At 36.8% G+C, this 12,840-nt stretch overlaps 1 protein-coding gene across 1 annotated transcript in view; it reads left to right on the top strand.

Annotated features, from left to right (window-relative positions):
• ZFC3H1 (zinc finger, C3H1-type containing) overlaps nucleotides 1–12,478 on the top strand; it is a gene marked incomplete at its 5' end in the record, with an annotated part of 39,092 nt that extends 26,614 nt beyond the window's left edge. Inside the window, 12 exons of the mRNA XM_009877638.1 lie at nucleotides 672–909; nucleotides 2,172–2,277; nucleotides 2,356–2,554; nucleotides 3,022–3,116; nucleotides 3,845–3,955; nucleotides 6,228–6,332; nucleotides 6,435–6,600; nucleotides 7,310–7,410; nucleotides 8,598–8,699; nucleotides 9,286–9,325; nucleotides 11,445–11,507; nucleotides 11,633–12,478. Of these exons, the coding sequence (XP_009875940.1) occupies nucleotides 672–909; nucleotides 2,172–2,277; nucleotides 2,356–2,554; nucleotides 3,022–3,116; nucleotides 3,845–3,955; nucleotides 6,228–6,332; nucleotides 6,435–6,600; nucleotides 7,310–7,410; nucleotides 8,598–8,699; nucleotides 9,286–9,325; nucleotides 11,445–11,507; nucleotides 11,633–11,770 (1,464 nt within the window). The remainder of the gene's footprint in view (nucleotides 1–671; nucleotides 910–2,171; nucleotides 2,278–2,355; nucleotides 2,555–3,021; nucleotides 3,117–3,844; nucleotides 3,956–6,227; nucleotides 6,333–6,434; nucleotides 6,601–7,309; nucleotides 7,411–8,597; nucleotides 8,700–9,285; nucleotides 9,326–11,444; nucleotides 11,508–11,632) is intronic.
• Nucleotides 12,479–12,840: the final 362 nt, after the last annotated feature.

The raw sequence follows: 12,840 nt of genomic DNA, 5'->3' as shown, positions 1-12,840 counted from the left end.
GATAAATTATAATTAGACTTTGTCTAATTGTGTGCTCTAACAATTTTATTTGGGATCTGCTAATTTAATTGGGCTATTCTAGTTTTGCATATGACTGGTAGGAAAATTTGAAGCAGTATCCATGTTCTCAGTAATGTTTCCAACACTTTAACATGTCTAGAGATGGTGGTACTTTTGGTAGACTTGGACAGCTGTGACTTAGGACCTGTAAAACTAGAACTTAATAAAAAAAAAAAGCAAAAAGACCCACCAAAAAACAATAAATAAAAAACTCCAAACCCCTGTAGGATATAGAAAGCTGAATCCAATTTTTTTTCTGTAGCACTAATGTAACAGTGCCATGCAACTAGAAGTAGTTGTCCAAGAATTAAGCAGAAAAAGGGAATGCATGTTGGCAGATGTATGTTTTCAAAGTCTATATCTGTTCACGCTTCAAAATAGTGATCTTCTACTGTCTTTTCTAAAGCTGTTACTAGAAAGTATGCATACAATTTGAATACAGTCACACATTCACATAAGTCAGATATAATTGATGCAAAGGATTAGGTTTTATCTTTTCTGCGGAATAGAAGTGAGGATATGGAAACTTTTTTTTCCTGTTTGCTTTTCTTATTCTTAGATCTTAAAGATTTAAAGGTTGAAATGTAATGTATTTCTTTTAACTTTTGCAGAATGCTTTAAAATCAGCAGATGAAAAGATAATATCAGAACATCTTACTGTAAGTGACCGTTGCTTGGCTTGGCTGGCTTACATACATCTAACAGAATTTGGCATTCTCCCAGTCCAGTTCTATGATCCAGCTAATGTCAGTCCTTCGAGGATCATGAGCAAAGAGCCATTTTTAATACCATGGCAAACAGTTTGTGATGTGAAGACCGATCCTGATATGCTGTTAGCGATGTTTGAAGGTAAGATTGAGGTAAACTGCTTAATGTATTAGTCACTTGTTGTAAATTAGTTACTTGTTGTAAATCAAGAAATATTATTCAGCTTCTGGAATTTGAAGGCAGTGCTGTATTGCTGTTGACTATGTTAAGCCATTGGGACTAGTCAGTGAGTATTTCATGTTGATTTGAACAGAGCAGTGAGCAAAGTCTATATTCTTAGATACTTAACACTCACGCACACACACACGAGTTAGAGTCATAGCATCATTCAGGAGAGCTCACCCCTAAACCATATCCCATATCCCCCCAAACAAGTGAGTTTTTCATCTGTGGTTCAAAGCCATAGTTTTTTCTCTGACCTGTGATATTCTGTCAAGCTTAAGACTAGTGGCTTGTGACAGTGTGACATTACTAGTTTTCTTGGTCTTATGCAAGCATAAAGCCAAGCCTGTGGTGGTGTTCTCTCTCTTGCCCTTCCTGCCTTCAGTAGGACGTTGGAAAGTTACTTTCAGGCAAGATTAATGTGTTTCTTTAGAAGAGTCAGGGCAATGCGTGCGTTTGCCTTCATTCAAAGTTTAAGTGAACTGCATAAGTTGTTTTTTTTTTTTTTAAAGATGTAAAGTGATGATAGTAGAAGAAATTGATTTTTTTGTGGCTTATGGTCACAGAGGTAGACTTTGTAATAGTGTTGTGCAAATGTCAGTAGTTGGGAGTTTTAAGCCAGCAGCAATACTGAATTGCCACTGAGAATATAACTATACTGAAGTGGTAATGCAGTGTAGAAATAATCAAGGATAGATTGAGTAGCCAAACTGTGGAAGTAAAGGTGGTCTAGCCATGATAATGGATGCTCATTATGGGCTGTCTATTGTTGGGTAACTTCTTATTGTGCCGAGAAGAATAATATCCTGTATTAGCTTTTGTCTCAGTAGCTTTAAGGAGCTATGTTGGAATGCATTTTTAAATATAGTGATATGCTACCATCTGTAATGTGGCCTCAAGGTGCCACTGGTGGGAGGATATTTCCCGTTTTCTAAGTGAATGAGGGATGAAACTTTTGAAAGACTTCTGTCTTTACACTGCAGTGATAAATGTTAAGAAAGGTTTTCCAGAGAAGGTCATATTTTTTTCAAACAACTTGCAAAAGCAGCACTCTTGGAAATATCTTTCCACAGTTAGGTATTTTCATTATATTAAATGAGACTGTTTATTATGCTAAGGCTTGAAATAACTTTGACATAGCTTGGGGTCTAAAGGCTTGATTTTATACTTTTGTTTTGAAGATGCGGTCAAAACGTGTACTGATGAAAGCCTTGAGGCTGACAAAAGAGTAGCTATCTGCTTTCCTCTCTACAGAAACATGATAGCTTTGCTGAAAATTCTTGAAAGGTAAGTTGTTTCAAGACATTCTTAATCAGAGTACTCAACTCTGCTTTTATTGAAAACTTACCTTTGCTTTTCTTTAAGGTGGGAGTCTGCTGAAGAACTTTGTAGATCTTTATTGGACCTCTGCCCTAACAACTGTCAACTCTTGGAGAGTTTGGCCTCCTTGTATTTGCAGATGGAGCAGAGTGACAATGCCTACCAAGTGTGGATTGAAGCTTTTGAGAAGAATCCTCAGAATGCAGAGATTTTCTATAATTTGTGTAAATTCCTTGTTTCACAGGTAACACTCCACTCCAAAACTCATTTGTTGGTCTGCTGGCTTTGTAAATTTTGGAGTTTGTGTGTTGTTTCAAGTATTTATCATTGATTTATCTTCATGGAGTTTTTATAATGTCTAGTTCTCCTTCATATAGATGCAAAAAATAGAATTGGCAAGTTGCTGACAGTTAAAAATAATTAAAGGAATTACATCAAATCATAAATGTATCGTTCATTGTTCTAATCTACTGTTGATATCCTTGGGCAAGAGTAGTACACTAAGAGTAAACACTGTAATATGTTTCTATTTTTTTTCTGCTACCTGCTGATTGACCCAGTTAGACTTCATTCTTGAGAGGATGAAAGCAATGGAACGTTGCACAGAGACTCAGCATTGGTTATTTATTGTGCTTAAATTGTTCCTATCATTTTCAGGTTGATGTCTGATTTTAATTTTTTTATTCTTTAAAAAATAAACCCCCAAAACAGGAAAGGTCAAGCAGTATTCTTCCACTGTTGCAAGATTTTGTGGCAGCTTTCTTTGAGAATACATCCCTGCAGCATGGTCCCATGGATCTCTTAAGGTACATTTAGAATGTTTTGGAGTTTGGTTTGGTTTTGTTTTGTTTTTTAGCTAAATTTTGGTAATTTTGGCATTTTCCTGAAAAACAAGACAGGCTAGATTTTTCTTTAAATCCTCTCGGTTTGGCTTGGCATGTCTTACTAAAACTGCAGTGTATTATTATGATTCGATAGTTGATGAGGTTTATACATCTTGTTTGTGGATATACACTAAATTGTAAACCCACAGGCATTTAAAGATGAAACAGCCAGCAAGTTTAATGTGTGCCAAGGCCTTCAAAGGAAGTTCTTCTGTACTATAACTTAAGCAGATGATGCTTTAAAATGTTTTTATCTCCCTTTTAGGTTTTAGAACTTATTCCTGCTTATGTTTGTGTTCATTAAATTTAGTGATGGCAATGCAGCTTAGCTGACTGTATGTAGATCATTATGCCTTACTTAATGATGTATTTTATGTGCGGAAGGGGAAGTCTGAGGTATAAAGCAACATTTAACTTTGGACATAATGCAAAAGTAAAGGCTTTCTGTACAAACTATTGTCTATATTTCCATGTAATGCTTTCTGTATAAATCATATCTAGATACAGTTAAACTAAAGTCTAGAAAAAGTGCATCTTTTTTTTTTTAATATGTCCAGCAAAGTGAATTTCAGAACAAAATGTCGCATTCATGTAGAACTCCTCCATGTAGAGGGATATTCTCATTTACTACTACATTTTTTGTCTTGTAGATATCTCTTAAATTTTCCAATGCCAATTGAGTTTACATCACCTCTCTATAAAGAACATCTTACGGATGATGTTGTAAACCAGCAAATCCCTTATCTGTGGCAGATCTACTGGTGAGACTTTCTAAAGAATTTCTGAGAAACAGCCGTTGGGTCTGAGTAAATTGCATTTTCAAAATCAGAGCATTCATTATTTGCCTAAGGGTATATCACTTTGGGTTCTTTCAATAAATGATCTCCCAGTCCTTAGAGAACCTACCTGCCTGCTGCACAACAGAGACAATTTTATGGAACTGTGAATTGCACATCAACTTAAATTCTCCACTTGAGAAATCTTTCAGAAATTCTGCCCCCTGGGAACTGTAACAGGTGTGTTCATCTCACAAAATGGTGGTGGGGATTTTGTTGTTTTATTTGTGTTTTAGGTTGCTACTGCTAGTAATGTTCTTCCTTCTTCTGGCTTTCAGTTGTCTCCCTTTTATTTTGCAATAGTCTCCCCCACCCAAACTTTTTTAGCCCTGGTCTCCCCATCTTCCTTGACCCGCTGTTCCAGATGTTTGTGGAGCTACTATCAGCAGACTAAAAAAGTTGGAACAAGCCACAGATCCCCCTCCATAGCAAAGTAATAGAGCAGTGACCTCCTTCCTCTGCAAGATATTGCAAAGGTGACGGATCTTTGCCATGTATGCACTGATTTTTTTTTTTGTTTTTTTTTTCTTCCACCACTCTTTGATAGCAGCAATATCCAGGGTTGGCAAGCACCGAAGCGTTAGCCATCTCTAACCTGTAATAGTACAGCTGTGGTTCCTAAGATGCTGACTTAAGCTTTTTAAGAAATTTACCACTTCGTGGTCCATATTTTCATCAATCTTCACAAGTAGCTATTTGGTTTTTCAGATAAGGGGCAAAGATGATAAATGCTTCAGATACTGAGTGAGGACTCCTCAGAACTCCTCCGGCACTCTTGCTTGTAGTTTTTAATGGTGGACACCTTATGAACAGGAAAAATGTATGGTTTTCAAGGAAATCTGTGTATAAGGTTTGGATTTAGTTATGTTAATGTTCTCTTTTTCTACTATCCTTTTTTTTTTTTTTTCCCCACAAGATACCTCTTCAAGTTCAGTTTTAAGTTTGGTGCTTGCACAGTAGAAACACTTGATGTCACTGTTTAGTCATTAGGGGCCTTAACTTAAGCTCAGGATGCTTCTGTATTAACACCTGCTTCTACAAGGAAAACTAGTGCTCTTTAAATCAGTGCCAAAATTAACTTTCAGAGCTAATAATTGAATGTGATTGAATTTTGCAAGGTAAGTGCCTAGGTATTTGGACCTATGTATCTATCTTTTTCTTTTTTCAGATACAGAGGACAAAAGACATAAAATAAATCACTTTTACCAAGTGAAAATAGATTGAAATCAGCAAAGCCTCAAAGATCAAGGAACAAATCTTTTTACTTGGGAAGATTATGGCACAAACATACACACATACTTTTAAAAAAGGAGTAACAAATTGGTGATTTAGGTGGTAGTTCCTGGAGAAAGCAGAGTACAATCAGGTTCTCTGATAATGTGTCCCTGGTCAGGAGGGTTCTGTAGCAAGGTGCCAACATATCCCTATCTTATTTTGCATTTCTGTAGTCTTCTTAATCATTAGTGTGTCTTCCCCCCACCCCCCCCCACTCTTATTCTTTGGTTGGCCTCCCCCCCCCCCCCCCCATGATTTACTGAAAGTCTTGCCTCTTTTCACCGTTACTTTTCATGTTGAAATAAGGATTATTCAATGAATCTTGGTCAAAAAAATGTGTCTGCTTCTATCTTTGATGAGGTCCTGTGTATTGGACTTACCATGTGTTTCTTTGAGAAGCTGTGGAATAGGATTTCTTTAAACTATTTTTGTCAGGTGTTTGGGTTTTTTTTTCTCCTGACGTGGTCAGCATATTTCTACCCCAGATCCCCACTAGTGTTTTTTTCAGAATGCTAATTTGTTTGCCACAATCTGATACCATTTCTCAAGTGGTTTTAATCTGAGTTTGAAATTTGTTATTCTGGAGCTTTCCAAGTGGAAACTCAAGACTTGTCTCCATTCTGTAGCAGTCAGAGCATCCCTATTAAAAGGATTAGTAAGAGTATTTTACAAGAGTAGAAGACAATTTATAATGTTTCATTTCTATTGAAGTTGTATTTTAAACTGCGCAGTTTCATTATTATCTGCAGCTGACACCTGTTTTGATAAGTTGACTGATAAATTAGTCCCTAATGCTGCTAAACTGAAAATGCTGTTTTTTCTTGCATCTCCAAATGGGAGGAGTTCATTGTTTCTTACTCTTAGCACGTAAGAACATGCATTATATGTGACATATAACACTTGAACTTTTTAATGTAAACAGTTTGTGCCAGTCTCTTCATGCAAGTGTTGGTGAAGCACTGGATGCTTATGAAGCTGCTCTGGGGGCAGTGATGCAGCAGGAAACTGTGCAGAGCATCTGGCTGGAGTAAGTTCTTAAGGAAGGCTAGTAAATCAGTCTCAAAACTATTAAGTGAAGGCTACCAGAACCAAGAACCATCTTTTTTCTTTTTCTTTTTTTTTCTTCCAGTTACCTTGTTTTTATCAATAGCAAAGTTGTTGGATCCAACAACAAAGTTCAAGAATTCAAGCATTTCACTGACCTAGTGAACAGATGTCTGGTTACAGTCCCCACACGATACCCAATTCCTTTTAGTACTGCTGATTACTGGACCAATTATGAGTTTCATAATAAGGTAAAAATGTCTGTGGACAGTTTTAACTAAACAAAGACGCTGCTGACTGTTTAGCAGGTACCTGTAATTTAGTTGTTTAAATACAGCACCAACAGTATGTGAACACTGAGAGCTATGAATTAGTGGAAAAAGAAACAAGTATCTGGAGAGTAGTGTTCTGAGCAGAAGACTTTAGCAGTGAAGTTTTGAATAAAGGGTATGTAAGGCAAAGAGAAACTTTATTATCCATGCTTTCATGCTGTGAACGCAGCTGTTAATGACAACCTATTCTTTCCTAGAGAAAAATGTGTAAGGGAAGGAAGAGATGGTTGAACAAGAGGGGTTTGCAGTGTTGTAATACTGGCAGATGGAAACAGTATTCAAGCTGCCAGTTTTGATCATAGGAGTTACAGTAGTTGGGAAACAGAAGAAATAAAGTGGGAACACTTACACAGAACAAAGTTTATGGAAATGCTGGGTCCTGTTTTGCTAACATCTAGTGTATTTTTCTCTACTCAGTAAAGACAGGCTAGAAGGATTAAAGTACGTGGTATTAGCAACTTTTCCTATAACTTTCAGTTATAGGAATTGATTTCTAATATCCTTGAGGGATAAGGTTTGTAGGTGGTAACTCACCTTAGTTGAAATGGTCACAATTTGTCATTCCGTTATTCTTAGCAAAAGTAGACAGCTATAAAGTGGATTAATGTTCATAATTCAAATTCTACAGGTAATTCTTTTTTATTTGAGCTGCATTCCAAAATCTCAACATTCCAAAACCTTGGAACGGTTTTGTTCTACCATGCCTGCTAACCCTGGACTTGCACTGAGGTATGTAAAAACAAAAAAACAAAAAACACCACAACCCAAAAAACCCAACAACTTATAATCAAGACAAACAACTGGTTAACATAACGACCAGTTTTTGTGCCAGACATGCATGGTTTGCTTTCTACTGCAAAAGTAAAACTCTTCCTCTATTATTGCATGTTGCTTGAGGCATATTGTGCCTTCTGACATCATCTCAATCTTCCTTGTATTTGACAGGGTTCTGTCCTGCTTACCGGAAGGTTATAATAATATAGGAATTAACTCTTCAGTGTACATGATGAGTACAAATGGTCAAAATTTCAAGTGTGTAGAGAAATGTCAGATATATGTTAAGACCTTGTTGTTACTTAATAATCTATTAAAAGTATAATTCCACCATAGAGCAAACAAAAATGGATACACCAGTGTATAATGGTGCTGCTGTAAGGCTTAACTTGATACTTGCTTAGCAAAGATAAGCCATTCGTAATTTTGAAACAGTTTAGGAAGCATCACACTGATTCTTCCCTGAACAGCCTTTAAAAATATGCTCTTCTGGGATTAGAGGGTTCATGTTGTACCATATTCAGCTGCAGTGAACTCATGAATGTTTGATTTGAATAATTTTGAAAAGTCCCCAAACACTTACTGTTCATCCTGAATAGTGACCTCAAAGAATGCAAAGCAAGACTTGAAAGTAGCCATCACTGGGAGCATGGGGAGAGTGTGACATGCCTGCCTTTGGCACACAAAGTTCAGTGGCTACGTTTTAAACCAAGTTGTGATTGTCTAGATGGAACTTGCAGCCTCCTTGAACACCATTGATAATAACATGAAATGGATGAGTAGAACTAACTGAATGATACCTCTTAACCACGTGACTGTAAAACTAATTGGCCTCCTTTCACATATACGATTACCTTCTGTGTGCTAAAAATGGATTCTTTCATGTGCCAAGGTCCTATTTTTTTTCTCTGATTTCTCACTACTTAGATACATTTTCAAAGAATAACTTTTTCATTTTGTTTTGTTCTGTGAGCGTGTTTGGTCAATATTGTATATAGTAGCTTGGTTTTTGTTTTTCCCGCTTGCAACTCTTGGCTTAGCTTAGGTATAATACATTTTATGTAATCTCTTTGTATCTTTGGGTGGCTTTTCTGTTCCCAGTGATTAGAGCAGTGTTCCTTTCTCATGAATACCTTTTACAGACTGCTTCTGCGATACTGGGAGGAGAGCAATGTTCAGATTCTGAAACTGCAAGCCAAGATGTTTACATATAATATCCCAACATGCCTGGCCATCTGGAAAATGTAATGCAACAGTCATACATCTGTTTTCATAGATATTGCTTTTGTTTATAAGGTTTACGTCACAAAGGTAAATCTGAAACATTCTTCCAGTTGGACTTGTACTGGAAGTCTCTATTTCATTAGCTTATTACTTAAACAGTAACTTTGTTACAACAGACAGAGATACTGTCACTTCTTTAAAATAAGAAGGCGAATTTCCCTCTTGGGGAAGCTTACATAAATGAATATTACACAGATAAATATGAATGATATATTTATAAGTTGCCTTTTTAACTCAACTATTGACTTATGTCTCCCCCTCTCTACCCTCCCCTTTATATATCACAATAGCATTTTCCAGTGATGCTGAACTGATCTTTTTCTTCAGTGTTTGTTCATAATGGGGAACAACTGAAATGTCTTGCTCATGTAAGGTTGTTTTTAAAAAATGACTCTTTTTATCTTTTTCACTGTAGATTAACATCATTGGAAGTTAGTCAGTTTCTTCTCAAGGAATTTGTAATTCCATTCCACAGTCAGTATTCTGCCACTAATGGCATTTGAAATCATTCAAGAGTAAATATTTTTATATATTTCTTTTCCTCAGAGCCATTGCTGCCGAATGCTTTCTAATGGGACAAAGAGAAGTAAGTCAACACAGCTTACTAAATAAATTAAAACAGTCTGTAAAACTTTCCATACCTTGGCTTTATCCAAAGTGATGGTCATCTCTTAAACCTAAGATTTCTAGATAGTTCAAATACTCTGTGTATGAATACCAAAGTATATGCCTCAAGCGTGAGAAAAACCTTTGGCAATCGAGGTAGAGTGGGTTGCATCATGAGTACTTGTGCATACTGGTCATGTGTATCTTTGCTTTACTAGGGGTGGGGCTGTGTTGTTCCCCACTCTTTTTTTTTTTTAACCCAAAGGGGAGCTCACTGGCACTTAAAATACAGTAGAGGGGAAGAAAGAGTTGTGTTGGAAGATGGTAGCAAATATCTGTACAAGTAGTTGGAAGGTTGGGTCTGCTGAGCTGATGTAATAGGGAGTTTGGTTAGTTCTGACCCCACCAAAGACAACAGCTCCTTTTCTCCAAAAATACCAAGTTTGCTCATTGGTACTTTGGGAAGGGAAATATTTTTCTCATTCTGTATACAAATACGAGAGGTATTTAGCACAGCAGTTGAATCACTTTTCAGTTCAAACAGAATGGATCTTCCTGGTATTGTTGCTGTCATGTTCAAAATGTTCTTCAGCCTGTGGAGAGATGCTGTGTATTGGGCAGATCACAGAGTTCGGGGTCTGCGACTTGCCACTTGCTTGTGGTTCTTCTGAGCTCCTTCTCTGCTGTATCTTATTTTGAGTCATTCTTGTAGTGGCTGATTCTCAGCTTCCTTCTTTTCTGTCAGTAGGGTTTTTTTTTTTCTGAAACAGTAGTAATTCCGTAATGGGTAGCATGGCTATTGTTAGATTTGCATATGAAATCTTTCCTTTTTTTTTTTTTTATTTTTACTGTCTCCCTAGAATGTTTAAAAAGAACACCCCCCAAGCAGACAGTTACTTGGTTTATAAGACCAAATAGTTCAAAGTCAGGAGATAATCAAAGGCATGGTTGCCTATTCAACCTTAATTCTGTCTCCATGTTGATGGTTTGGTGTAATCTGTAATTGATCACAGATCCCTGCTTCAGTCATTGTATTAGATGGACTACAGTGGGGCTGGGGACTTAAAAGATCCCTGCTTTGTTTGCTCAGAAAGTTAGAAAAAAATGTATTTCGAGTTAATCAGAAAGAAGGTCCTTACAGAACGTGAACTGATTAGAACAAAGGCTTTTGGAAAACACTAGATTACACCTACAATAAATCTTGTGCTTTTCTTCTGCAACCACCTGACCAACTATACAGTGGGGAATAAAGTCACTTTATAAGCTGGTGCTCGCACAGCGCAGTTGGGTTTTTTAGGAGTGCTGTGTTTGGGGTGTGGTGAGCACTTAGTTTACGCAAATCACTGCCTGTTCCAGATAACTGGATTTTCTAGTAAATGAGTAGGATATTGATTTAAAATTGAATTGTGATTCAGGTCCTGGATTTCCTGTTTCTGGAGAACCCATCATTTATTGTATCCGTGTAAAAGTTTGCTAAAAGAATATAAGAATGGGGTACAAGTATTTAAAATGCTGCCAAATGCCTCCCCAGTGACTTTCTGATTAAAGTTGGTACTTTAGATACCAGCAGTTGGAGGCTTGAGTAAATATTTGTATTAAACATTTTGGTCCTCTATTTCCAACCATGAAATGGTAAATTCGTTTTTTCTTTTTACAGGGTTGCAAATATGCATACTGATTGTTACTGCACAGATAGATAGATAGATAGATGCTTAAGGAAAAAACATGTGAAACAGTTATTTTCATTGCAGGATTGGAATGGTATACAGTAAGCAAGACCTTGAGACTACATATTGAGTGATGAAATACTCAGTAAGCCAATTCATTCCCTGAGTGTGTTCCATCCTGTGCAATGAATGAGGCAAGAGTCTTGTGGAGAAAAATAGAATGTCCTCATGTAACTAATCATGTGTATACAAGGGTCAGAATTAAGGTCAGATGTAAACTTGCCTTTGCTTTTAGTGGAACTGTAATGTTTGACTTCGAAACATTTTTAAAACAGATCTTAAAAATCATTGCAAGAGATTTTTGTGCTTCAAATCACTCATTTTGCATGTGTGAAATTGTGCTGACATTTAATACTTGTTTTTATTTTACAGGTCCATCATTTATATCAGAGAGCCCTTCAGAAGTTACCTCTATGTGCAACACTGTGGAAAGATGTAATGTTTTCTCCTTATGATTCAGTTTGAGGTTTCATTTAAAATTTCTGCATATCCCATATCCATAGATGTGGTGATGCTCAAGCTCTGGCTAAATCTTATGTCTGCTTCCCCATCTCTTACAGCAACTCTTGTTTGAAGCATCAGGAGGAGGTAAAACTGATAACCTGAGAAAACTAGTTTCCAAGTGCCAAGAGGTTGGAGTCAGCCTAGATGAGCTTTTAAATTTAAACACTTACAGAACAGAAAGCAAGAATCACTGAACGCTTGGTACGGTCAGCCGTAAGTCCTATTAATGCCAAAATCAGTTGAATGATTCTTCAGGCTGGTCCGTGCCTAAGATCTGTGTAAGGCAGATGAGTATTGCTGAGCATATCGAGTCTCCGGTCTGCTTCCCTTCAACCTGGAAACAATTAACATGACCCTCCTGTGGAAAAATGAACTCCCTGTCTGGCCTTGCTTCTGGGCCCTGCCAGATTCTCATAACGTCATCTACGTAAGTATAGTTAATCAAAATGACAGACATTATTTTTATATGTTTTCTTTTTATTTTCCGTTTTCTTTGTTTTGCTGTTCCTGATTCACTTGACACTCTCGCTGATGCCTGAGAGATCTGTGTTTGGGATTAATTTACTGGGCCGTGTTTACAGTAAAAAGCAAGTAGTCCATTTTGGGTTTTTCCTTTTTTAAACCTTTTTTGAGACTTTTTCATTACAGGATTTAAAACAAAAGCAGCCGCTCTTAAGGAAAGTGTAACTGCCGTGGCCACAAGTATGCTTCTTGCACTTGAAGGCTCTAAGAGGGTTGCTTACTGCCCTTTTCTGCATTGGACTCATGGCAGAGACTATTAAACTTGAAGATTAAAGAAACTATTGCAAATGCCAGTGCATCAGAACCTAAGAGTGGTCAATTATGTGCAATTTTTTGTAAAGAAATTTTAATTTATAATAAAGTTTAACACTTTAAAGAAAGCTAACATTGATCTGGTTTGTATTGGTACCACATTGTCGCATTACAGGTGTTTTTACAGAGATATTTTCAATACAAGCTGACCTTTTAAAAAAAAAAGATGTTGTCTTTTGTTATTTTGATGAAAAGTAGATGAACGTGTTTGAGCTACCTATTGTGGATGTTGAATAACTACATTTTGATGGGATTTTTATGCTCCTCTTGCCTTGGGTACACACGTTTGTCCCATAATGACTCTTCCTGTCAATAATACCATTTCAGTAAGGGAAAGTACATTTCATTAAAGGTGAAAAGGACACAATATAAAACAAGGCCCACTTTCCAAAGTCGCTATGTGTACGCTGCTGAGAGATACTGTCAGCCC

Source organism: Apaloderma vittatum, unplaced genomic scaffold (genome assembly GCF_000703405.1).
Source record: "Apaloderma vittatum isolate BGI_N311 unplaced genomic scaffold, ASM70340v1 scaffold12481, whole genome shotgun sequence".
Taxonomy (NCBI): domain Eukaryota; kingdom Metazoa; phylum Chordata; class Aves; order Trogoniformes; family Trogonidae; genus Apaloderma; species Apaloderma vittatum.
Note: the sequence above shows the minus strand (reverse complement) of the source record. Positions and strands in the feature narration are given on the sequence as shown.